Source organism: Staurois parvus, unplaced genomic scaffold (genome assembly GCF_062004578.1).
Source record: "Staurois parvus isolate SC_StPar_1 unplaced genomic scaffold, SC_StPar_1.0 ptg000166l, whole genome shotgun sequence".
NCBI classification, from domain to species: Eukaryota; Metazoa; Chordata; class Amphibia; order Anura; family Ranidae; genus Staurois; species Staurois parvus.
This window is the reverse complement of record NW_028317962.1, coordinates 6,314,479-6,341,676: the sequence shown is the minus strand read 5'-3', so window position 1 is coordinate 6,341,676 and position 27,198 is coordinate 6,314,479. Positions and strand designations below refer to the sequence as shown.

General features: G+C 41.8%; 1 protein-coding gene across 1 annotated transcript in view; it reads left to right on the top strand.

Moving 5' to 3' along the window:
* The window catches only part of LOC149462811 (tenascin-N-like), a 101,564-nt gene that overhangs the window by 56,167 nt on the left and 18,199 nt on the right, over window positions 1-27,198 (top strand). The window contains exons 8-12 of the mRNA XM_089676337.1: window positions 11,275-11,538; window positions 13,483-13,613; window positions 17,369-17,501; window positions 22,027-22,178; window positions 25,693-25,789. Of these exons, the coding sequence (XP_089532463.1) occupies window positions 11,275-11,538; window positions 13,483-13,613; window positions 17,369-17,501; window positions 22,027-22,178; window positions 25,693-25,789 (777 nt within the window). The remainder of the gene's footprint in view (window positions 1-11,274; window positions 11,539-13,482; window positions 13,614-17,368; window positions 17,502-22,026; window positions 22,179-25,692; window positions 25,790-27,198) is intronic.

The following is a 27,198-nucleotide window of genomic DNA, read 5'->3' as shown; positions in this document are numbered from 1 at the left end:
TTGCATTTAAAATGCATTTTTTAAAAGAATAAATATTTGTATTAATTGTTTTTTATATACCGTTCAGCTTTCATGGCCAATCCCAATTTTTTTCCCCAAATTTGTATAGATTCTGACTTCTGTCAGGCATTCACTGCTGTCTAGGAACCCCTGGGGACAATTTTCCTGTTCTGTTTGACATCCATCAACTGTATAGGAAATAGAAAGTAATCTTCCAAGTGGGTAAAAAAGACAGCAACAAACACAAAACTCTGACAAACGTACTAACTCTTCCCCACTCTACTAAAATTGTAATTGCTGTCTGTGAGAGCACCGTTGAGATTTACCATTGCTTTCTATTCTGACACTCATCAAATAGACAGTTAAGGGAATCTCTCCATTGAGAACACAGACAGCTATAAAAACCTCACAATGGTTTTAACCCATCCAACTCCATGCAAAAAGAAATGGCTAATGTTGTATGTTAAACTTTACACAGCATTTTAGTGGCTTAGGATTTCTAGAGTGCAGGTCCATCAACATGGCTATGAACAGATATCTGTTCAAATGGACAATGCAACATGGAAACACAGGGGTCCCGTTACCCAGCAGGAAAGGTTTTGAAGCTGATGCCATGTATTTCTAAGCAGACTACAAAGAATAAATCTCCAGAGTTTATATATATATATATATATATATATATATATATATATATATATATATATACGTATATTCCCATCATCAATATTTGCAGCACCCTTTTATTATTTCAGAACAAGAAAATATTTGTATTTCTCAGTGAACTACTGGGGTGTCGTTGTGCACTCTGGTAGTCAATTTATTCTTCCTGCAGAGTGTAACTCATATCTGATGTATGGGCAGACAGATACACACAGGGGCGGACTGACAACTCATGGGGCCCCCGGGCAATAGGCGATCATGGGGCCCCTGTGTCCTTGCCCAAACTCAAAAAAGCCTATGAAAAAGGTACCAGGGGCATCTCATGGGGCCCCCTACTGATCCTGGGCCCTCGGGCAGTGCCCGAGTTTCCAAATGGTCAGTCTGCCCCTGGATACACAGACAGTCTGCAGGACTGTGGCATTACATCCACCATCTGCTGATCATCGGTGCAACGCTTTCCAGGCTCATTACAAATAAAATAATAAATGCATATTTTTTTACCTGCAAAAAAAAAAAAAAAGCATTTATTTATTTATTTTTTTTGGTAAAGCTGAACTTATCCTTTAAATAACTTTTTCAGTTTGTGACACACAGAAATGCTTTGTTGCAGTTTCCTACCCTTTGATATTCTGAAGAAATAACCATTTGCTTGTCCATGTGCAAAATTAATGTGAATGGGAGTTATTTGTAATTATCAATCAGCTGCTGCACCTGCATGGCTCTAATGAGGAAAGTGGCAGGGTCTGCATCCCTTTATACATGTTTCCCTTTTGGAGTACCTCACCACAAATGAAATTTTTTTCTGGCTTGTATCTTAGCGCAGACTACTGGGAAAATCAGTGAACCAATCACACAAGCAGGAAACGACATTTCTGGGGGGTGTTCTGTATACCACCTGTACAGAACTCCTTCAGGTTGCATTTTAATGAAGATTACAGTGCTGCAGATTGAAATAGAAAGGTCATTTTTAATAACATTCAATTACAATATTACTTGTGTCGCAACTGTATATGCTATATTACTTTTATTTTATTTGCAATTTTTTTTTTCCCCACGAAATTGCAGTTACCCTTTAAGTTCCGATTTGGGAGTTTTTATATTTTTATTTTGCATTCATACAAACAGGAGCAAAACCACAACAATTGTTGGGTAGATTTAAAGTGGAAAGCCAGCCAACACAAGGTACAGGAATCCGCTTCCACCTTCCAATTCAGGCCCATTGACTCAGCCGCTTAGTAGATACATTGTCTGGATATTTATTTTATAACCTATCATACACTCTGAGCAAATTTCATCAATGAATATTACATGAGGATGTCACACAATGTTAATACAGCTCTTACATCCCGTCATGTACAGATTACAGCACAGCTGTTCCACTGACATACACTTCTCTATCTCCTTGCATGTAAATCTAGATTGAAGCTGTTGAGAGTGATGGTTTTCGGCTTGTGTGCGATTCTTCATTAAACAATACTATTTACTCAGCGAGCGCCTTATGAAAATGCCATATTTACAATATCTCTCTCCGAGCACACAGGAACTCATGGGTACCGTAGCGTATATATCAGGAGCAACCTCTGCCTTGTATATCAGTCAGATAAGCATCACCAATGCCGCAGTCTTGTACAATTTCATTATTTGTGTTTTCCCATCTCAGGCTTTGGCTTCTCTCCATAAATCTTTGAATTATGCATCTTTTAACTCCCTAGGTGAAGAAATTGCATTGGCTTCCAGTAAAGGCTGACTTTGTCTAAGCCACTAAATAATCCTAATAAGTTTTTTATATACTGTAGTCAACCGTGTAAATATATTTGTGCTAATTAAAATAATTAAGAAAACTGGTGCATAATAAAACTAGTGATTTAATGCCGGAAAAAAGATGCAAAAGGGTGCTTGCTATCATTACATGGTGGTTTATCATAAAGGAAGCAAAGTACATCCAATGAGCACAAATAGGAAAGAGCATAATAAACTGCATAATATAAAGAGTACACATTGAGTTGTGAAAAGACCCACGCTGTCATCTGGCAATTCTGGCATTTGCAAGAAGGACTAGTGTACTTGAAATTAGAGGATTTGGTCATAATCAGGGGTCACCAAACAGACCTCAAGCCAAAACCGGCTAGATTTTATCCAGCCCCCTGATGTAAGAGGGGACTCTAATGGGGGCCCTGATGTAAGAAGGGCTCTATTGGGGATTCTCATGTAAGGGAGCCTCTGATGTAAGGAGGGACTCTGATGTAAGGTGGCTCAGATGGGGACTCTGATGTAAGTGTAGCATTACCCCCTTATGATGTAAGTGTAGCACTACCCCTTATGAGTCGCTGAGTTTTGGGTACCCCTAAAGCTCTGCACAGCCAGGCAACACGCATCTTCTTCCACACTTTGCACTTAGAGTCAGTAAACAGTCCTTGATTTTATTAAGGGGTTGATAACATTAATTTTAAAAATCAGTATTTTTTGCTAGAAAATTACTTAGAACCTGTGAACATTTTATATATACACTATATTGCCAAAAGTATTGAGACAAATGCATTTTTTTTGTAAAATAACAAACATGTCTACACTTACCTGCTCTGTGTAATGGTTTTGCACAGAGCAGCCCAGATACTCCTCTTCTTGGGTCCCTGCAGGCTCTCCAGGCTCCTCTTTCAAGGAGCTTGCTATGGGGGCACCTACTGCTCCATGTGTCCATTCACACACGTAGCCACAGCTTGGTCCCACCCACTCTCTTCCTTTGGCTGACTGGCTGTGATTGACAGCAGCGGGAGCCAATGGCTACCCTTGCTGTCTCAGCTAATGAGGAGGCAAAGACCTGGGACAGCCGAGACTGTCGTGCACATCGTTGAATCAAAATGGGGCTCAGATAAGTATTGAGGGGGCTGGGGGCACTGCTGCTCTCAGAAGGTTTTTTTACCTTCATGCATAGAATGCACGAAGGTGAAATACCTTGAGCCTTTACAACCTAATGGCATCCCAGTCTTATTCTGTAGGGTGCAATATTGAGTTGGCCCACCCTTTGCAGCTATAACAGCTTTAACTCTTCAGGGAAGGATGTCCACAAGAAGAAAGACAGAACAGAGATCTGCCTATGTAAACAAGGCAGAACTCCGTCCTGTCAGTGGGGACGTGTTGGATTTTGTTTCTTGCAAAGCAGAGAATAAAAACCAGCACATCCCTCAGTGAACGCACCACATTGTGCACACAAAAACACTGGTTAGGCACACATTTAACCCTTTGACTGACCTAGCTTAGGGGTCACCAAACTATGGCCCTCCAGCTGTTGAAGTACTACAAGTCCCATCATGCCTCTTCCTCTGGGAGTCTTGCTTGTGGCTGTCAGAGTATTGCAAGGCCTCATGGGACTTGCAGTTTCTCAACACCTGGAGGGCTATAATTTGGAGAATTCTGCCCTAGATGTTTAACCTCTTCCCAGCCAGTGTCATTAGTACAGTGACAGTGTATATTTTTAGCACTGATTACTGTATTAGTGTCACTGGTTCCCACAAAGTGTCAAAAGTGTCAGTGTCAGATTGTCTGTCGTAATATCACAGCCCAGCTATAAGTCACTGATCACTCCCATTACTAGTATAAAAATAAATAAATAAAAATTACAGTGTACTGTATATACCATAGTTTGTATACAATATAACGTCAACTAACCAATCAATATATGCCTATTGGGATTTTGTATGTAGCAGAATACATACTGGACTACATTTATGAAGAAATCTGCATTTTTTATTTTTTTTTTATTGGATATGTTTAATAGCAGAAAGTAAAAAATATTGTTTGTTTTTCAAAACTTTCAGTCTTTTTCATTTATAGCACAAAAATAAAAAAAACAGTGCTGATCAAATACCACCAAAAGAAAGCTCTGTTTGTGGAAAAATTTACATACATTTTGTGTCAGTTGTCAGTTAAAGTAACACAGTGCCGTATTGCAAAAAATGGCCTGGCCAGGAAGGGGGGTAAATCCTCAGGAGGGAAAGTGGTTAAAATCTAGCAAATACATTGGGTCTGGCCATATTTAAGCCCTCTAAGCACACAGGTAGAGTCAATATGCAGAAAAATGTATATCAAACCAAAACGTTTTTTGTTTTAAATTAAGAAGGAGTTAGAGCAGGGGCGGACTGACAACTCATGGGGCCCCCTGGGCAATAGGGGATCATGGGGCCTCTGTGTTCTTGCCAAACTCAAAAAAGCCTATGAAAAAGGTACCAGGGGCATCTCATGGGGCCCCCTACTGACCCCGGGCCCTCGGGCAGTGCCGAGTTTACAAATGGTCAGTCCGCCCCTGAGTTAGAGTATAACTAAAGGCAGAAGTTTTTTTTTCAGTTTTAGATAGAGTTGAGATGGGTTAGACCTCTTTTCAGGTTTTTATTGCTGTCTGTTCATTGTTAGGGAGACAGGAAGGAGACTCATATAGAACGGTCTCAACCTTGGTTGTGGGTTTTACTGGTACCATGTCCTTTATGGTACCATGTCCCAGTGTCTATTTAATAAATTAAATAGACACTGAAAAATATAAAAACCCTACCAGAAGAAACTGCTGACTTTTAGGGTACCATACCAACAACAACAACCATAAAAAGGTTCTTTTAAATATTAAAAAGCCTGAGCATGAAAATGCTTCCTAAAAACATATATCATTACATAATAAACCAATAGGAAAATTATGTTTCGTGTGAATAGCTTCACAATTTCATGGCCTGATAATGAAATAGGGTAAATCTTCCAAAGGTCAAGTAGATCTAAGTCTTTACAGGTTACCAGTTTGAAGTTACAGCGGAGGTCTGGTGCTAGAATTATTGCTCTCGTTCTGACATTTGTGACAAAGTTTTATGTATGTGTGTGGGACCAGTGCATGCGTTCACCTTTTGAACACTTGAAACCTGTAACGTACAAGTTAATCAATGCAACTCAAATCACAGCGACAGAAAAAAAAAGTTTCCTGCACTACTTTTCTTTGACTTTGGTGTGACTTGCGTGCCATAGACTGCAATGTTAAATCACAAAATTTGCAAGCAAGTTGCACAACTTTGGGGGTCACAGCAGGGTGAACCGAGCCTATTGCTTACATTAGAAAAAGCATTTAATGATGAATTAATGGATACAGAGCTGAATTAATTTATGCATTTTATATCAGCTTATATAGCTTTATATCAGCTTAAGGAAGAGCTATAGAAGGGAGTTAAAGGGAATGAATGGAATGCTGAACTTGCTCATAATAATTTGAATCACTTTCATAAAAACGAGGGAAAAGGCCTTTTATAGTAACTTTATGAATTTTATTTGGGATTTTATGGCCATCACAGTCCTGAAGTCCCCCTACTGATATATACATTGCCTGATATGCCTACATTTAGTTATTTAATCTATTGCCTACTAATTAATTGTATGCAACCAATCACAAAAATTAAACTGTACATTGATGATCAACCTGTAATGAAGAGAATCAATAATCATCTCTCCTTGGTTGCCGGCACCTATAAACACTGATTTGATGAAGAGGAATTGTCCACTGACCTTTCTTCAATAACCGACACAGCTTGGTTTTTTGTGTACCCTGCTGCACATGTGATTCCTCCCATCGATCCCTACATCACTACACAATACAAGAGTGGCTAAGACTAGGGTAGCCACTGAGTACAGTTTGTGAATTTGGAAGGGTGATTAAAGACTAAATCCACTTTTGGTGGAAAAAAGCACTCCCTTCTGCATGATCAATGTACTAGGTGGTATCAAACGGTTTTGAGACTTGTTTTGTAACATGCCAACAGACACACACAGTCGCAGGGAGCACCGGCCTTCATAAGTCAGTTTGCAAAAAGATATCGCCCTGTGTACATCGGGAGCTGTTTCATCATGGACAGTTAGAACAAAGAGCAAATGTGAAATTCTGCATGAAACTTATACATGCAAGTTTTGTAACCGGTAATGATCCTCGACATGCACAAGTGCCGAATGGCTTCTACATTTTCTGGGGTTGATCTCCTTGAAGGTCTTCCTGAACTCTTGTCATCTTCCAGTGATGTTCTTCCACTCTTGAAGTGCGCATGACACTCAAAACACCGAGAATGTCTCATTGCGGCATCGCAGTAATCTTGCTGAATCATGTCAAACATCTCTGTGGCAGATTTGCCCAGTTTCATGCAGAATTTCATGCAGCTCTTTGTTCTAGATGCTGTCCATCATTAAATTTGCACATGGTCAGAATAGCACCAGTTGCACAGCTATGTACAAAGGACAATGTCTTTTGTTACACTGACTTCTGAAGGTTGGTGCTCCCTGTGACTGTGTGTGCAGCCTTGTGCTGAAATCTGTTGGCATGTTACAAAACTAGTCTCTAAGCTTTTTATATACAACTTCATACATTGTAGACGATTAAAAAATAATTTTTTGCAGATTCCTGCTCCTGAAGAAAAAGCTGTTTGATCCACTGTTTCTTTTGGATACTATTTCTAAATGGGAGTGACTGATTTGTTTTAATCAACTGGTGCACTTTCTATGTTCTGATAAGAAAAGTTGCAGTCCCTGTAGAAGTAACCAACCGTTAGGGAGTATATCACCAAAAATAACATGTTAATGTTATTTTTAAAAGGTTCTGGCCAACTGTTGTGAAGGGTGTTTTCTTCTCCAGGGAAAGAATTCTTCGGTCATCCACCACAGTTGTTTTCCTTGGTCTTCCGGGTCTTTTGGTGTTGCTGAGCTCACCGGTGCGTTCCTTCTTTTTAAGAATGTTCCAAACAGTTGTTTTGGCCACGCCTAATGTTTTTGCTATCTCTCTGATGGGTTTGTTTTGTTTATTCAGCCTAATGAAGGCTTGCTTCACTGATAGTGACAGCTCTTTGGATCTCATCTTGAGAGTTGACAGCAACAGATTCCAAATGCAAATAGCACACTTGAAATGAACTCTGGACCTTTTATCTGCTCATTGTAATTGGGATAATGAGGGAATAACACACACCTGGCCATGGAACAGCTGAGAAGCCAATGTCCCATTACTTTTGGTCCCTTAACAAGTGGGAGGCACATATGCAAACTGTTGTAATTCCTACACCGTTCACCTGATTTGGATGTAAATACCCTCAAATTAAAGCTGACAGTCTGCAGTTAAAGCACATCTTATTGGTTTCATTTCAAATCCATTGTGGTTGTGTATAGAGCCAAAAATGTTAGAATTGTGTCAATGTCCCAATATTTATGGACCTGACTGTAAGTGGAATAAAACAACCTTTTAAAAATAACATTAACATGTTAAAGCTTATATGAGATTTTAGTAATTAGGTTTAGATTTACTTCATGCAAATAGCTAATCCAGTCCTGGAAGCATTGCCATTGTTCTAAAATCAGAACGATCGCTCAATGTACTATAATTAGAGCTTTATGTAATTTTCCCATGAACCTGAACAGCCAGATCATTCAAATGTGAGCAAGCATAGAAAATATTCCCCAGGGCCTTTGCCCGCAGCTGCTTTTTCATTTGTGATTTGTGAATATTACAATAGCTTTTTTTTATCAAGGCAAATTTCATTTTGTCTTTAGTTATGTATTAAAGAAATGACTAGTATCTCAGAAAAACCATCTCGGGCAAAATTCCTAACAGGTCTGTGCAAATCATGTACAAGTGACAGCTCTGGGTTCTGTACTGCTATTGATGAGCTGCAGAATACAACGCACCATTTTTATGTCACTTTGGGTAATTTGTTTGAAAATAAAGTGGCAGCTTGCAGTAAGCGGTACAAGACAGAAGGCATAAAAGCATAACTTATCTAAAACAGGGAGAGATGTGGAAGTGATTGTCTTGATCTATAGTCATGGATATGAATGGCTGATAACATTAACTGCTGTTGTAATGTGCTCAAAGAGCTAAAACACTGCAATAACAATTACTGCCAATCACACCCCAACTCTAGATCCTCAAGCGTATTGCAATGGGGTTAGTATTTGATTCGGTGCTTTCATTTAGACCTCACAAGTAGCTACCTCTCGCATGGCGAGGGAAAAACTGTCATACTGCCATACACACATTCTCTGTCATTTTTGGTGAGATACTCCCTAAAGGGTTAAAGTGATATTAAAGATTCATTTTTTTCTTTAACCACTTGCCTTCATGAGGATTTACCCCCCTTCTTGACCTGACCAGGCCGTTTTCTGTGATACGGCACTGCGTTACATTAACTGACAATTGCGCGGTCATGCAATGCTGCACCCAAATGAAATTCATGTACTTTTTTCCCACAAATGGAGCTTTCTTTTGGTGGTATTTGATCGCCTCTGCGTTTTTTATTTTTTGCGCTATAAACAAAAAAAAGACCGACAATTTAAAAAAAAAAAAACAATATTTCTGACTTTTTGCTTTAAACATGTCCATTAAAAAAATAAAACAATTAAAATTTCATCATAAATTTAGGCCAAAATGTATTCTGCTTCATGTCTTTCCCAATACGTGTAAATTAATTACAGCCTCTACAAATGGCGGTATATATCCTAGAATTTTTTTTTACATTTTTTTTAATACTAGTAATGGCGACGATCAGCGACTTATAGCGGGACTGTGGTGGGCATTTTGACAAAGAGGGAAGAGCTAACTAACTGCCACTGACATCCCCAGTGGCACTAAGGCTAGGTTCACATGTGTGGGGCCGCTGCGAATCTGCACAAAAATCTATGCACCCGCACCGCCCACACCGAAGAATGCGGACCCACAGGTAGGTGCCATTAATTCTAATGGCACCCCACCCGCACTGGAAATCGCAACTGGACTGGGAACAGAGGTTCCCGTGCGGGCTGTGGTTTCCAAAGAAGTGACTTCTTCCCTGCGTATCCCGGGCCATGGGAGTCCATTCAAATGAATGGGCTCTCGTGCCCGAGCAAAACACGGTCCGTATAACGCGGTCCGCGGTCAGGAACGCACATATGTGAACCAGGGCTAATACAGTGATCAGTGCTAACAAAAAATACTGACATCATGCTAATGACACTGGGCAGGAAGGGGTTAACATCTGGGGCTATGTAAGCACGCAAAGCAATACAAAGCAGCATGCTCATGCTGGCAGGGGAGAGATCTGTATTATTTACATACAGACCTCTCCACTGTCAGTGTTCCTCAGTGGCCGGGACCCGGTGATCGACAGCTGTAGCTGCCAATGGCGACGTGGGTAGGGTGACACATACACACGCTTCCTACCTGGAAATACAGAAGACGCGTATATATACGTAATTTTGTGCAGCCCTACCGCCCTATAGAAGTACTTCTGCTATAGGGCGGAGGGGAAGCGGTTAAAAAATAACAAACATGTCAAACTTACCTGCTCTGTGAGATGGTTTTGCACAGAGCAGCCCTGATTATCTTCTCGTGTCCCTTGCCAACAATCCTGGCTCCTCCCCATAAACCAGTGCCCCCAATAACAAGCTGTTTGCTATGGGGACACTGGTGCGTACTCCCTCCTGAGCCACTGCTCTATGCATCCATAGCACACAGAGCCGCAGCTCGGTCTCGCCCTCTGCTCTCTACTCATTGACTCACTGGCTGTGATTGACAGCAGTGGGAGCCAATGTCTACACCTGATGTCTCAACCAATGAGGAGAGAGAGACCGGGGACAGTAAGGCTGTCATGCACATCTCTAGATCGAGAGGGGGCTAAGGTGTGTGTTATGGAGGTTGTGGGGGGAACAGCACACAGAAGGTTTTTAACCTCCATATACTGTATATAATGCATGAAGGTAAAAAATCTTCAGCCTTTACAACTACTTTAGAGGTTTTAATGCTGATTTTCTCCTGTCAGAAGAAACAGCGTTTACAATAAACCAGCGTACATGAGGCCTAAATACTTCTAAAGGGGTGCAGACACTGCAACGTTTCTCATCAGAACCCAAAAAGTGCACCAGCTGAGTAAAATCTGAATCAGTATCCAAGGACACAAAGTGGGGCAAGCAATGTTTTCTTCAGAGCAGAAACATGTAGGAACCTGCTAAATTGTTTGTTAAATCCTGGCAATGCACGTTGATCACTCAGAGGTGAATGTTTGTTTTTCTCAATAACATGGTTTTAAATCCTTACATATATCCAATGAAGTGACTGGCCTCAGGTGATACACATCGATAAAACAAATCCTCCTACATAATTTGTACCTGTTTATCTGTAGCTATTTCTTCTGTACAACCATTCAAATTGCAGAATTGATACTTTTCTGAGCTTCTGAATTCAGGGGGTGTTGAGCTGAAGCTACACTCAGTGAGGAGAGCTCTGAGAAGTTATTGGAGGGAAGAGACCCCCCCTCCCCTTTGCACAGCACACAGGAACAGAACTAAAGCTGTCAATCACAGGCTGTGTGCTGGAACTCCCTCCCCATCACCTTTTTTTCTTGCTGTCAGAAGTGACTCATGCAGATAGCAGAGAATTGGGCAGCAGACAGAAATGACACTTAGTGCTCTGGGTTGAGACAAGTACACCCTATAGAGGGATGTGCTTTGTTCATGTTTCATGCCTGAGGCTTGCAACCACTTTAAATGTATATAGATGGATACATAATAAGAATGTGCTATATCAAGGTTATTCATTTTTGTGCTCTGTGTGATTATCTAACAATATATACTGGTTTTCAGGAATTGATGGTCCCAAAAACCTGAAGGCAACAGATGTGGGAGAGGACACTGCTACCCTATCCTGGGAGGCTGCACGTGGTCAGATAGACAAATATATATTGACATATTCAGGACTTGATGGTCACAGTGAGGAGGTGACTGTGGGCAAGGACAAGACCACCACTACATTGACTGGCCTTACTCCAGGCATGGAATACATCTTCCACATATGGGCGGAGAAGGGCAGCAAGAAGAGCAAAAGGGCATCTGTAACAGCTGTGACAGGTGGGATTTGTTACAAATCAATTGGTAATTAACAAACTCTCTATCAGTTATCCCTTCATCCATGTGGTACCTGGGTTAGTGAATTGAGACAGTAATTAAAGAGAACTAAACCCCAGAAGCTGTGACAGGCAAAGGACTACTCATACGTATTTCCCATGGTCTCCCTGCAGCTGGTCATTCAGAGGAAACAGTGCTGAAGTCTCCCACTGCAAACATACAGCTATGAGACTGTAGGCATGAGTGCCTAGGCACACTCATATCCATTTTAAGACCAAGCCAATTCTGACACTTCTTGTTTTAAAAATCAAAATATGTTTTGATAGAAATTTACTTAGAACCCCCAAACATTATTATTTATTTTTTTTAAGCAGAGGTCCTAGAGAATAAAAAGGGGGGTATTGCAACTTTTTAGGTCACATGATATTTGCACAGTGGTTTTTCAAATGCAATTAAAAAAAAACACTTTAATGAATTTTAATGCACAAAAACACAGTATAATACCTAATTGTTCAGTAAAAAATAAAAGATGAGTAAATAGATGCCTAACATGTTATGCTTTAAAATTGTGCACACTCATGGAAAGCCTTACTGGTTACCAGTTGAGAGTTACACAGTAGGTTTGGTGCTAGAATTATTGCTATTGATGTAACGTTTGTGACGATACCTCACATGTGGTGCAAACACCGTTTCCATATGCGTGCGCAACCTATGTATGCGTTCGCCTTTGCGCAAGACCACAGGGGGGACGGGGCACTTAAAAAAAAATATTATTGTATTAAATTTTTTAATTCTTTTTACACTGCCCCTTTAAAAAAAATTTGATTTGATTACTTTTATGTTTACTTCCCAAGGAATGTCTTTTGACATCAATAGGCAGTGACATGTCCTCTTTACTGAGGCATTTGGGGTCTATCTCTTGCCCTTGAAAGCTTTAGAACAAACTCAAATTGGTTAGATCCAAAGCTTACCTTTGCCACTAATAGCCGGTAAACAACCGGCTGAAATTGGACATGACGAAATATTCGTTGCTTCTGGTTTTCTATACCATAGAGATGGTCAGGGGTGTTGCGGTCCCCAAACAGCTCTATTGTAAGCTGGTGGAACAGCTAGCTTAATTCTGGGCTTGCTGGCGGGACAGTAGAACCCGGAAAGGCACCAGAGGGCGGTGGGAGGATGACCCCTTCCGCTGCCTGTAAAAGCAATACAGTGGCTAAATAGCTGCTAGGATCGATTTTACATAAAAGAGAATCGCATGGAGAAATAAATCAATACTGAAATAAAGCTGTAGGCTTCATCCTGGTATACCACTTGAAAGCAGCAACATAAATATATGTATTGCGGTCTTCAAGTGGATATATCATAAATTGTTTTGCTATGCTTCAGGTGAAATCTAAAATGTGCATATTTTGCAGTATTGCTTATGCACAATATTTCTAAATGTTCCCCATAACTTAGTAAGTCCTAACTTTCTGAGTTTAGTTCCACTTTAATGAAAGTATTACTTAAAATAAGACACAAAACAAATGTGGAGGAGGAGACGTGTCTTCAAGTGTTCCAGTTACTAACACTTTCATAGATAGTGCCTCACTTTACGCCATCATAGCAGGGGCGGACTGACCATTTGGGAACTCGGGCACTGCCCGAGGGCCCAGGGTCAGTAGGGAGCCCCATGAGAGGCCCCTGGTACCTTTCATAGGCTTTTTTGGGTGTGGTTTGAGTGTGGGCGAGGACACAGGGGCCCCATGATCCCCTATTGCCCGGGGGCCCCATGAGTTGTCAGTCCACCCCTACATCATAGTTAGCTGAAGCATGGGTCTTTCCTTATGTTTTTACAAATGTCCAAATCCCCCATTTTTTTACTGAAGCTCCCCAATGTCAGGGTCTCTGGAAATAAACATTTGTTGAGTATGTTAGAATTGTATATATATATTCACTCTTTTCCAGATATTGATGCACCTACGAATCTTCAAGCCTCTGAAATTACACAGACAGAAGCCACCCTGACATGGACTCCCCCTGTTGCGCAAATTGATGGCTACATACTGATCTATGTGGATAGTGATGGCAAGCGTCAGGTAATTAGAAAACAAAGTCAAACGGGCCACCATCAAGGATCTAATGAAAGAAAAAACAAATTCAAGCAGCAAACAGGACCCAAGTGCAGCAGTGTTTTCAGACATCTGATCCACATTGCCTTATCCCATACCATAGTGACATAGTGACGTCATCATGCTGGTATTCAAAGCTCTATAGGCATTGTCAGCTGGTATATTCACACCCACCAGACACAGAGAAAGGGTCTTGAGTTGGGGGGATTTGAAGTTACTTGATCTAATAGAAACACTGAAAAAAAAGTATTTAAATGGAATTTTTTTGCAAGCTCTGAACGGGGTGTGTCAGAGCAAGAGGCAGGCAAGATTTAACAGGTGGGCCTGTGCAGTCTTTCCTTCTACTTTACTCCAATAGGAAAAATATAGAAAGGCAACATTGTAAAAAAATGTGAAAGTCTTATGAAAATTACGATACAGTAAACAATATAATAATAGCTCAAAATATGAATATACTGTATACTGTTGTTCTTCCCTTTAATGTTCACTTAATAATTTTGTGTCTGGAACCCATATGTAAAAATCAGTGAAAGGCAAGATGTACAAACCAGTAAAACATTTTTTTACAGGGCTCCTGTATATAGATTGCATCTATTCTCTCTTAGCATTATAATGACGCTCATTTTCTTATAAAATAACAAGCAAAAAATACGTATTCTGCCTTTCAAACCCTCTTAAAATATCAGTAACTGCAGCCCTATTTTCAGCTTCTAGGGAAAACAAAACCAAGTCATGGTTGTAAACAAATATTACCGTTCTCTACTTAACCCCCAGTGGTTTTATTTCCTATTATGAGGCCTCTTTAATGTACAGCGACATAAAACTATGATTGAGAAAAATATGCTACAAAGCATCTAAAACTCTGTGCAGTAAAGGTAATCACAGCGATGCCAGATGGGGAGATACAGGCTTGCTTTGTTTAAAACGGCTTTAATATCTACAGTTGTGTCCAAAATTATTCAACCCCCAATGCTGTAAAGGGGTTTAGGGACTATAGTGTACATTTGGAATTGTATTCAGAATCAAATCCTACAAGGACGTTGTAACTACCCAAATGCAACTAAAATGACATCAATTGTTTATGTAATACAGTAGTAAATGGTTCTTATGTGGTTTCTTCATTGCCACAATTATTCAACCCCTTAAAGACTACCACTCTGAAGAACAGAGGTTCATACAGGTGCTTTCCATCAGGTATTGAAAACACCTGTGGATGTCACCGAGCAGCAATCAAGCATAATAAGCACCAATTAGGCAGCTTTAAAATGACTGTGATACTCAGCTCCTTCTAGACATTTACTGGTGTGGTTACAAACATGGTGAAGGCAAGAGAATGGTCCAGGAAGACAAGAGAAGAGGTGATTTCTCTTCACAGGAAGGGCAATGGCTATAAGAAGATTGCAAAGATGTTAAACATACCAAGAGACACCTTAGGAAGCATCATTCGCAAATTCAAGGCAAAGGGCACTGTTGAAACGCTACCTGGTCGTGGCAGAAAGAAGATGCTGACTTCGACTGCTGTGCGCTACCTGAAGCGTAGAGTGGAGAGAAGTCCCCGTGTGACTGCTGAGGAACTGAGAAAAGATTTGTCAGATGTGGGTACAGAAGTTTCAGCCCAGACAATAAGACGCACACTGCGTAATGAAGGCCTCCGTGCCAGAACTCCCAGGCGTACCCCCTTGCTGTCTCCAAAGAATAAGAAGAGTCGGCTGCAGTATGCCAAAAGCCATGTGGACAAACCACAAAAGTTGTGGGATAGTGTTCTGTGGACTGATGAAACAAAATTAGAACTGTTTGGGCCCATGGATCAACGCTATGTTTGGAGGAGGAAGAACAAGGCCTATGATGAAAAGAACACCTTGCCTACTGTGAAGCATGGTGGAGGGTCAATCATGCTTTGGGGCTGTTTTGCTTCTGCAGGTACAGGGAAGCTTCAGCGTGTGCAAGGTACCATGAATTCTCTTCAGTACCAGGAGATATTGGATGGAAACGTGATGCAGTCCGTCACACACCTGAGGCTTGGGAGACGTTGGACCTTTCAACAGGACAATGATCCCAAGCATACCTCCAAGTCCACTAGAGCATGGTTGCAGAGGAAAGGCTGGAACATTTTGGAGTGGCCATCGCAGTCACCAGACTTAAATCCGATTGAGAACCTCTGGTGGGACTTAAAGAAAGCAGTTGCAGTGCGCAAGCCTAAGAATGTGACTGAACTGGAGGCCTTTGCCCATGAAGAATGGGCGAAGATACCCGTAGATCGCTGCAAGACACTTGTGTCAAGCTATGCTTCACGTTTAAAAGCTGTTATAACTGTAAAAGGATGCTGTACTAAGTACTAAGATTGAATGTCACTTGGGGGTTGAATAAAACTGATAATGCTGTGAGCACAGAAAAGACATTTGTGGTTATTTCATTATAACTGTTATGTTATATTTGTCTGACCTACAAGTGCCTCTTTAATGTAAATGTAAGCAAGATGACTGAATGATCAAAAGCAATGTCAAACTGGCCAAAACACTCAATTTCAGTGGGGGTTGAATAATTTTGGACACAACTGTAAGTAATGATCTCAGAAGTTACATTCGGTACAACATCTGAGATCCATCACTGAGATTTGTAAGCAGTTTATTATACAGTATTTTTAACATCTAGTACATCTAGCACCTATTTTCTCTGCTTCAGTTTTTTTTAAAACAACCCAGCACCTGTGACCATTAACAGTCCTTATTTTTGGGAAAAAAGATGTTTGATAATAGATTTGGAAGCATGATCTGTCATGTATGTAAACTCTAACAATGAATTTCTCTTATTTCTCCCTTTTGGTGTCTTAAACATACCATTGGAAGCATTTTGTTATATCTGTTTAATAAGTCCAAAAAAAAACCTGTTAATCTTCTTAGACAGTAAGAGTTGTACTGTGTTCTCTTCACACGTCCTGAGCTGCTCCATTTATTGATGGTAGCCAAAGGAACTAACCAATACTTTTGGACGCAGAGGACCATGTGACCCACTCTATGTGACAGCACCAGGCCAATCAGCACTGTCACTTGGGGAGTCTAAAGGTCCTTTGTAATCTACCATTTAGAAACTTGTAAGAAAGCAGGTGCTGCTGGGGAAGCTGCATTGAAGTGAACCTGATGCTTTGCTTTGCAGGGTTCACCTTAAGTCCTCATGCACATTGGACGTTTTGATAACACTGGTAACTGTGTAACGCATTAGCGTTTAGTGGCGTTTTGCAGTGTTTAGCGGCACTTTCCTGCGTTTTTCCACATTTGCGGTTTGTAGGGGTTTTTTTGACCCCGAAAAAATATTTTTTTGGGGTCAAAAAAAATCTAAAAACGCCAGGTTGTCACGCTGTACTTTGTTTTTCAGCATTGGAGCATTTTTACAGCTAAAAAACTCAAGAAACCCACTAGTCCTGGGTTTTTTTTCCAGCCAAAAAATGTTGACTACAATCTATGTGTGCATGGACACATAGGATAACATGCTGGGGGGCTTACTAGCTGTAGAAAAAAATGTCAAAAGCCAAAAACAGCCGCTGTAAAAACGTAAGTAAAGTGTGCATGAGGACTTAGTCTTAGCTAGGACTGTTGACATAGTTGGTAGTAGCCTGTGTTCATCAAGAGTTTTTTTTAAGAGTTGAAACAAAATTCATTAGGTGTTTCTTAGTTGAGCTGTGGGATGTTGAAACCTACTGTTGGAACTTAATTTGTCTATGGCAGGAGGTTGAACTGGATGCAGCAGCTAAGAGCTATGAAATGAAGGGCCTGAAGAAAGGAAATGACTACAAGATCTACCTGGAGGCCTACAAAGGAGACAAAAAGAGCAGACAGGCCACCACCTCATTCTTTACTGGTAACATTTTTTCTTTTTACATGCTGTAGGAGTACATGATTAATGTGGATATGCTAACAGGAGGGAGGGGAATAAGCAGGGAGATTACCTCATCAGTGTGATGCTGCTCTTTTACTGCCCAATCAGCTGGCTGGGGGTGTTTGATCTTGATCAAGCTGCACTGCTACTGTAGGGAAAATTGAGGATCTGACTGGGCTATCTGGAAGGTGTGCCTGGATCTCATTCCCATTCCCTCCCTCCCTTCATTCTTTCCTCCATCCATTCCCTCCCTCCCTCCCTTTCTTCATTCCTTCCTCCATCCATTCCCTCCCTCCCTTTCTTCATTCCTTCCTCCATCCATTCCCTTCCTCCCTCCCTACCTCCCTCCTTTCCTTTATTCCTTTATTTCCTTTATTTCCTTTCCTTTATTCCTTCCTCCATCCATTCCCTCCCTTCATTCCTTCCTCCATCCATTCCCTCCCTCCCTTTTCTTCCTTTCCTTCCTTTCTCCCTCCCTCCCTCCCTCCCTCTCTCCCTTCCTTCCCTCCCAAATTTCTATCCCTCCTCTCCTCCTCTTTCCTATTTTTGTCATCCAGCAACAGCATTCATGAGTGCAGCCAAAGAAGTTTAGTTTTGTGTCATCAGCCTATGGTAATAGTTAGTCTCATGTGGAGACATATACTAGTGCTCCCTGTTCTCTCCCTACTGACACTGTCCACTGCTTCCACAAAATCATTGTGAAAAAAATAATACAAAAATAAAATGGAAAAAATAATTAAAAAAATTAAATAATAAATAAATAAATAATAAAAATATCCTGACACCCACTCCATTGCTCTACTGACACCACCCACTAGCCACCAAAAAGCATTTTGAAAAAGTGATAAAAATAATAAAACAAATGGTAAAAAAAATCCTAAAATTGAAAAAAAAAGAACTACTGACACTATCCATTGCCTTACTGACACCATCCTGCACATACTACCCACCACCCTACACTTTGCACTCCTCTCCCTGTACATATTACCTGCCGCCATACACTCCACACTGTACATTCCTTATTTAACATTACCACATTCTTCAGTGTGCACTATGGAAGTCATCTCAGACACTTTTTAACCACATCCCTTTCAAGCCACGCCCAATTTTTAGCACAATTTCAACCACACTGACTTTTTGCTGCGGTGCGCTGCGCACACCATATTTTTTCTTTATCATTGCTTGGAGCCCACTTTTGATCTTGCGCACAAGCCCACTGATTTCATGATATGCCCCTGGTGAGAGGAGTCCATAATGTTATTGGTACACTAAATGACACTGACTCCTATTACCACGGCTGATGATCAGGGAACCCTGCACCCTGCTAATAGGAATTTACAGACTACAGTAAACAATTTGAGTTTGGGGTGCTTACCCAGTAAATTTTGGTGTAATGAGGGGTCTCCTGGTGTAGTATGGGGGGATAAGGAGCCACTCTCTCTCTCACTCCCCCTTTTGGTCCCCTCCCTCTCTCTCACCCTCACTCACTCCACTTTCTCTCTCACCTCCCTCTCACCCCTCCCTCTCTCTCACCCCCTTTCTCGCCCCCTCCCTCTCACCCCTCACTCTCTGTCGCTCTCATTCCTTTTCTCGCACCCCTACTCTCTCTTTTTCACACCCCCTCCCTCTCATCCCCCACTCTCTCTCTTTCCTGCCCTCTCTCTAACCTTTTTTCTCTCTCTTTCACCCCTCTCTCTCTCACCCCCCTCTTTCTCTAACTGATCTCCCTCTGTCATTTTTTGCTTTCACTCCCTCCTCTCCCCCTTCCCTCCTCTCTTTTTAACCGCCCTCCCTCTTTTTCACCCCCCGCTCTCTCTCTCACCCCCTTTTTCACCCCCTCCCTCTCGCCCCCCCACCCTCTGTTGCTCTTATCCCTTTTCTCTCTCACCACCCACTCTCTCCCTCTCACCCCCTTCCCTCTCACCCCCCATTCTCTCTCCCGCTCTCTTTCACCCTTCTCTCTCACCCCCTTCTCTCTCTCTCACCCCCCTCTGCCATCTCATCTTTCTCTCTCTCACCCCCTCCCCTTTCTCTCACTGCCCTCCCTCTGTCATCTCCCCTTTCTCTCTTTCACTCCCTCCTCTCTCCCCCCTCTTTCTAACTGCCCTCCTTCTTTTTCACCCCCTCCCCTCTTACCTCCCCTTTCTCCTCTACCCCCCACCCCTTTGCTCGCTCTCACCCCCTCTCTCTCTATCACCCCCCCTCACCCCCCCTCTTGCTCTTACTGCCCTCCCTCTGTCATCTCCCTTTCTCTCCCTCACCCCATCCCCACCCTCCCTCTATCTCATTCCCCCTCTCTCACCTCCTCTCTCACTTCCAATCTCTCACACTCTCTCACTCCCCTCATCCCTTCTTCTCTCTCCCCCCCTCTCTCTCTTACTCCCCCCACATGGCAGCCATCTTTAAACTTGAAAGTACCCAGTGGCTTCTAAGGAAAGAAGCGGGGAACATTCATGCAGGCTTTGCTGCAGTAAATATCTAAATGCCCCTTCTATGCTGCTGAGCTGCAATATGTAGGTGGGGAATTGAGTGGGTGTGGCTCAAGTGTAGGAGGCCCCATTATCTATTATTGCCCCGAGGCTCCATGAGTTGTCAGTCTGCCTCTGCCTGTGGCCATGGAGGTGATTGGAACACCTGAATCCAATAATTTGAAGGGATGTCCCAATACTTTTGGCAATATAGTTTGTGTATATAAATATGTGTGTATATATATTACATGACAAAGAATTCCCAGAGTACGATGGGTCATCTAAAAAGACATTGCAACAGTAGCTTCCTGTCTAGAGTCTCTCTTCATCTGTTTGAAACCTGGGACCAGCCTTCATAAGGGTTTAGTCACTGCTATGATTAATTTGCTTATGGGTGTAATTTAAAACATTAGTTATAGGACTTGGTAAACAGCAACATTTCACATCAAAGGAGAAGCGGTAAGCATTTGAAAGAAAGCTGAGCTTTCTTTCAAATGCTTACATGTTTAAAACATGTTTTTTGTCAAGTAAAACTGTTGCACAATTATTTAATTTTCATAATAATTTGTTTAGTCAGCAGACTAAACAAATTATTAAAAAAAATCATTGTGCAACAGTTTTACTTGAAAAAAAACATGTTTTAAACAATTTGTTTTTGTAACTTTTCACTAATATAAAGAAAACTAAGGATGTGAGGCTGCTCATTAGTAACATAAGGCAAATAAAATCCTTTTTTGATTTCACTAAGGCTTGGTTCACATCTGTGCGGGTGTTGCTGCTGTGGGACCCACACAAATACCTGCAGCTGTACCACCCACACAGAGAAATGTGGGACCTGCGGGCAGGTTCCATTAATTCAAATGGCACGCCGCCCGCACTAGAAATAGTAACCATACTGGGAACCTCGATTTTCCAAAGAAGTGAGGGGGCTTCTTCCCTGCGTGTTCGGGGGCACGAGAGTCCTTTCAAATGAATAGGTCCTTGTGCCAGTGCAAATTTGCGGCCCGCACGGCCACCCCTGGCCTAAAATAGACTAAGCACTCGTACTATTTGTAAAATGAAAATATGTCGTAGAAGACCAACAGGCAAAATCTGTGAAAGAAAGACTTTATAAAAGGGGCCCAATGTGAGAACCCCTATGGATAGGTCCATATTTATGTGTAGTTATGCTGTGCTTTTCGTTTCTATAAAGAAGGCAATGGTTACACCCCCATCATTTTTTTTACCACCTGTGTCAGGAAGTAAAAGGAAATCTCTCAAAAATAAGGGGATTTTCCTCTTATATAGTATCTGTATTGAAAAATTCCCTCTCTTGCCCTCCTATTCTTGTGATATCTCCAAGTTTTGGATTTTCCCATCACTTTCAGTCCTGATGACAGTGGTCACCAAGGTATATAGAGAAGGAGAATCTCTCCAACGGGGAAACAAGCAACAACAACAGTTGACAGAGATTCTAGCCCTTCTTTACCCTAGCCAGAACTAAAAAAGTTTTAGTTTGAGATACACTTAAACATTTGAAGCTGCAGATGGCTAAATGCTTAATCTTAACATTTATAGGAAAATACTGTACAGGCAAAAAGTTATGCTTATCTCACTTTATGAAGTCTACTTTTATTATTAGACCTCATTTTATAACTGGACTTATTTATCAGAAGGGGTATGCCAAAGAATAAAAAAGATATATACAGGCAGTCCCTGAGTTACAAACACTCAAGTTACATACAGCAGCGTGACATCACACTAGTCCTGGAAACTGACAGGTGGCCATCTGGCTGCTCACCGCATGCTGCAACCTACTGTCCGGTGGACCTGTCAGCAATCCAACATCACTGCATGGCCAGTTAACTCTTCCCTATGCTATCCATATGCTTTTGCTTGAGTTACACTTAAAAAATGTACCTGTTCCAGCTTATACATAAATTCAGCCTAAGAACAGACTTACAGAACCTTTCTTGTTTGTAACCGGGGACTACCTATATACAGTAGAGACAGTGAGGTTTTTATGCATCTTTATGTATGATTTCTCTTCCCAATACCAGTGTCTATGGCCATTACCTTCCCTGTGGACTGTGTCCAAGTTCGAATGTCGGGCAACAGAAAGAGCGGAGTGTATACTATCTACCCTGGAGGAGAGAACTCAAAGGGCATTAGAGTGTACTGCGATCAGGATACAGATGGCGGTGGATGGACTGTAAGTGCTCCTAAGTTCTGCATCTCTCAGAAATCAGGCTGCCCTAGACAACTGTCCAAATGACAGTCTTGCCAAATTGTTCACCCCTTTTTTTATCATCTGGACATGTAAACTAAAAGTCATCATTAGAGCATGCTACTAGCTTTATATACAAAAATGGACTGCATTATATGCAGAGCCATCACTGACCATACAACTTACCAACCAACATTTATTAATATTAATACTCTTCCACTCTTTCGATTTGCTGCTAAATTCATCCAAACTGGTTAAAAGTGGATAAATATTTTCCCCCTTAAAATTATTATTATACAGTATTTATATAGCGCCAAAGGGTTTGCTCAGCGCTGTACAAAAGCAAGGGGGACAGAACATGAGACAAAACGGTAACAATACAATACACGAGGGGTTTGAGGGCCCTGCCCTTTAGAGCTTTCAATCTAGGAGGGAAGGGAAAGTGGTACAGGAGGAAGTGGCTGTGGGGGATGGAGTGGTGGGAGAAGTGAAGGAGATTAGTTGTTAGGTGAGGATGGGGTAGGCTTCCCTGAAGAGATTGGTTTTCAGGGTGCGCCTGAAGGTGAGGAGGGTAGGTGACAGTCTGATGGATTGGGGTAGGGAGTTCCAGAGGATGGGGGACGTCCTGGAGAAGTCCTGCAGTCGGGCGTGGGAGGAGGAGACCAGGGAGCTAGAGAGTAGGAGGTCCTGTGAGGAGCGAAGGGCATGGATAGGGTGGTATTTGGGTATCAGGTCAGTTAGGTAGTTTGGGGCGGCGTTGTGAATGGCTTTGTAAGTCAGAGTTAGTAATTTGAATTTGATGCGCTGGGCAATCGGGAGCTAGTGAAGGGATGGGCAGAGGGGGGTGGCAGATGTGGAGCGGTTGGTGAGGTGGATGAGTCTCGCCGCTGAGTTCAGGATAGACTGGAGTGGGGATAGCGTTTGTTTGGGTAGGCCAGTGAGAAGGGATTTGCAGTAGTCCAGGCGTGAGATGATGAGGGAGTGTACGAGTTGTTTAAAAGGTAAATTTCCTATTTGCTTCACCCCCTTTGTACTTTTTTTTACCTCTTACCACTTGGGGCTATTAGACTGCCCTTGACAGTGACCCTTTTTACCCTTAGCCCTGGATACAAATATTGCATCTGTTCCCCCACCCGCAACCACCTGCAGCCAAATTGCACTGCTCTTATGAGAACCATGGGGCAGCCTTTCATCCTGAATGGTTCCCCTATGTATCTCAGCCGCAGCATGTTTGTGTGTGTGTGAACTGCAGCTGGGTTTTTAAAAAGGGGCATGCACCTATTCTTGTGGAAAACGCAGGCACTACAGTCCATTCAGATGACTGCATTGCTGGGCTTGCACAAATGCAGGCCGTGCGGCCCACACAGGTGTGAACCACACATAGCTACATTGGTCCAGCTTGGGTCAATGTAGCTATGTATGTGCCCAGGGGCGGACTGACCATTTAGCCACTTGGGCACTGCCTGAGGGCCCAGGGTCAGTAGGGGGCCCCATGAGATGCCCCTGGTACATTTCATAGGCTGTGGTTTGAGTGTGGGTGAGGACACAGGGGCCCCATGATTTACTATTGCCCGGGGGCCCCATGAGTTGTCAGTCCGCTCCTGTATGTGCCATACCTGTGGGATCCATCTAGAAGAGTCTTTCTCAAAATGTTCAGCACAGAGGAACCCTTGAAATAATTTTCCAAACTCAGAGAACTCCTGCTAAAAATGACTATATCTATAACTCATGATACATTGGTGTAATAGTCAGTGGGAAGAATGCTCCTTACACTTGTGGTCATTGGAAAGAATTATCCCATTACAGATAGCTAAAAATGTCAATGGTGTCAGTGGGAACTTATCTGAGAGGTAAAATTGGTCATTGCTCAAGGGAACCCCTATGAACCTCTGAAGGAACCCTAGAGTACCATGGAACCCTGGTTGAGAAGCTCTGTTCTAGAAGCTGGAAACCAGGTTTGCTTCTTTTAGTGATCTCCACTAGCTTTCAGGTCCCATGCTGAGCTTCTGCCCTGCTGCACTATAAATACATGGGTCCCTTGCCCAGCTTGAGCACCATTTAGGGAACACTAGCATTTTATCAATTAATGCTAAGCATTCTTTGAATGGACACGGCAGAGAGGCAGGGAGGTGACATCATAATCTCCACTTCATCCAAGTAGAGAACACTTACATACATTAAGAAAATGCAAAGTTTTTTCTGAATGGTGCCCTTGCTGGGTGAGTGATCGTGCAACCTCCTGCATTCAGTAGGCAACAGAGCAGCAGAACCCAGTGGCAATCACTGGAGTAGCAGCGCCTACAAGAGAGATTTCCAACTTCCACAGGGATCTCTCAAGTATGACATATACATACTTACAAAAGTCAAAGTTGGATCAATGTAACTATGTAAAATCGCATTGACTAAATAGCTTTAGGTTGGCCATGCACAGATCACATTTTGTCTCTTTTACTGTTGAATCAGTTGAAAATGTGTGGGTGGCCCTACAGGCACCATTTGGCTTGATAAACTTCAATCTGAAGGTCAAAGGAACTGGGTGGAAATTTGACAGCTTGACAGTGACTGCAGCCAATCAGCTGCAATCACTGTTCAGGTATTCTGAAATCCCTGGGTGTTGGCTTTCAGGATACAATAGCCAGCAGGGGGTATGGCTAGATTTCTTTTGTTCGGCCTGTGGGCTGAACAAAATAAATCTATGCTTGTATGGTCAGCTTTAGTCCCTTCACCAGCTATCCAAGCTAAAATAAAATACCAGACATCTCAGGTACAATGTATTTTAGTGATACCATTTGGTGCAATTGCCCTCCCTGAGCTAAAAAATAAAAATTGTTGAATGACAGGCCACGACGCTATGGGGTTGATTTACTAAAGCTGGACAGTGCAAAATCTGGTGCAGTACTGCATAGAAACCAATCATCTTTCAGTTTCTTTTGTCAAAGCTTAATTGAACAAGCTGACATTGGAAGCTGATTGGCTATCATCTGCAGCTGCACCAGATCTTGCGCACTCCTTTTTTATGAATCAACCCCTATGTTTCAGATGTTAATTTGAGATGATTGCTGATAAAAAACATAATGGGGTTGATTTACTAAAACTGGAGAATGCAAAAGCTAGTGCAGCTGTGCATGGCAGCCAATCAGCTTCTAACTTCAGCTTGTTCAATTAATCTTTGACAATAAAACACAGAAGCTAATTGGTTTCTGTGCACAGCTGCACCAGATTTTGCACTCTCCACTTTTAGTAAATCAACCCCGATGTGCTGAATGGTATTGTGCTGTTAGCAGAATTTGCGATTTATTTTATGTTTGCAATTGTCATTTGTCTTAAAAAAAGAATTAGAAAAAAATGGTTAAACAAGGCAAAGGGAAAATCAATACAAATTTAAACTGTAGTGCTTTATTACTGCCCCAATACCATTATATACTGAGCAGTGAGTTCTTAATGGTGACTATGAACCATTCAAATCCTCATACTGTTATTATCCAACATTTTTATACAGGTTATACAGAGAAGAACTAGTGGAACACTTGACTTCTATCAGCGCTGGAGGACATATGTGGAAGGCTTTGGAGACCCAAGTGATGAGTTCTGGCTTGGTAAGCACCATACAGCTTAATTAAACAGACCAGTTTACAAGGAATGGTTAATTTAAAAGTGAAATGACCCCTAACTGCCAATAAAATGTCAATCTTAGATAGATCATGTAGGGTGAATTCTCATTGATTGTTAGCAGGGTACTGCATACCATTGGTGTATGTCCCATTAATTTAATGAGACCAGTAGGATAAACTGGGACATTATGACATAATGGTGCTTTCAGAATAAACCTTTGAGATTTAAATGTACACTTAGAAAAAAAAGGTAAAAACATGTTTTTTTCAGACATTCAAACTATACATACACTCCCTATCCTTAACAATGTTTTGTCTGCAGAGTATTTTAAAAGGAAACTATTAGGGTCTATTTATAAAACATTGGTTGGATGAATGTTACACACATTCATGGAGGCTAGACAAATTATTCCTTTATTTTCTGTGATAGAAAATTGTCCTAGTAGCTAAAATGCAGTATATTTATTCATTGAGGTGTTTCAGAAAACTATATTGTATTTTGTATGAAGCTGACAATCATAGAAATTAATATACTAAAGAAATACAGGGAAAATGTATCCAGCCTGCATGAATGTGCATAACATTCATCCAACCAGTGTTTTATAAAGAGATCCCATAGTTGTTTTATTGGGTACACATTTTTGGGTTTAACCACGTAATATGCTTTTAAAGCATATGCACATACACAGAGGGCTTGTGTTGATGAACTTTCCTTCACTTCAAATGGGTTTTGTGTTCCCATACTTATCTATGCCAAACCAGCTTGAAACAGGTTGAAAGGTGTGAACTGCATGTGCGTGGGTGTAGTCTACAATCTCCACTGCAGGTAGCGCTCATCTGATGCGGCATTGCAACTGGAGGACGAAATAAAGAGAAACTGGGTTTCTCTATGGTTTTTTCAGTCCCTTGGAGCAGTGATCTGGTTGGATGCTCTGGATCCAGGTGACTCTGGCAGTCATCTTGGGTCAAAAACAGTATTTTTAAGTCTCTTCCCCCAGGTTTTGGCACACTTTGTGTGGGTGGCTAGTGTATGGACAGGATACTCTCTGTCAGGGATAGCACTAGTGGTAGGGAAAGGTTCCTAAGGAGCAGGGAAACCGTAGGGCCTACGTCTTCTTCTATAGCAAGCTGCCCTTTGGGTTGGACTGGCCATGCCGCACCCCTCCGCCCTTGACATGCGCTTTCGGTAGCTCGGACCTACTCACCGTTGATTCTTCTCTGAACTGCCGTAAGTGAATCTCTCCGCCAGGCTTTTTGTACTATTTTTCAACCTTTGCAAAAAATAGTTTCAGACAATCCGGGCCTCTGTTTGTTTATGGCTGCTACATCATTCTGCACCTACCAAACATGTAGGTCAAATGTACATGCCAATGAATTTTGAATGATCTCAGAAA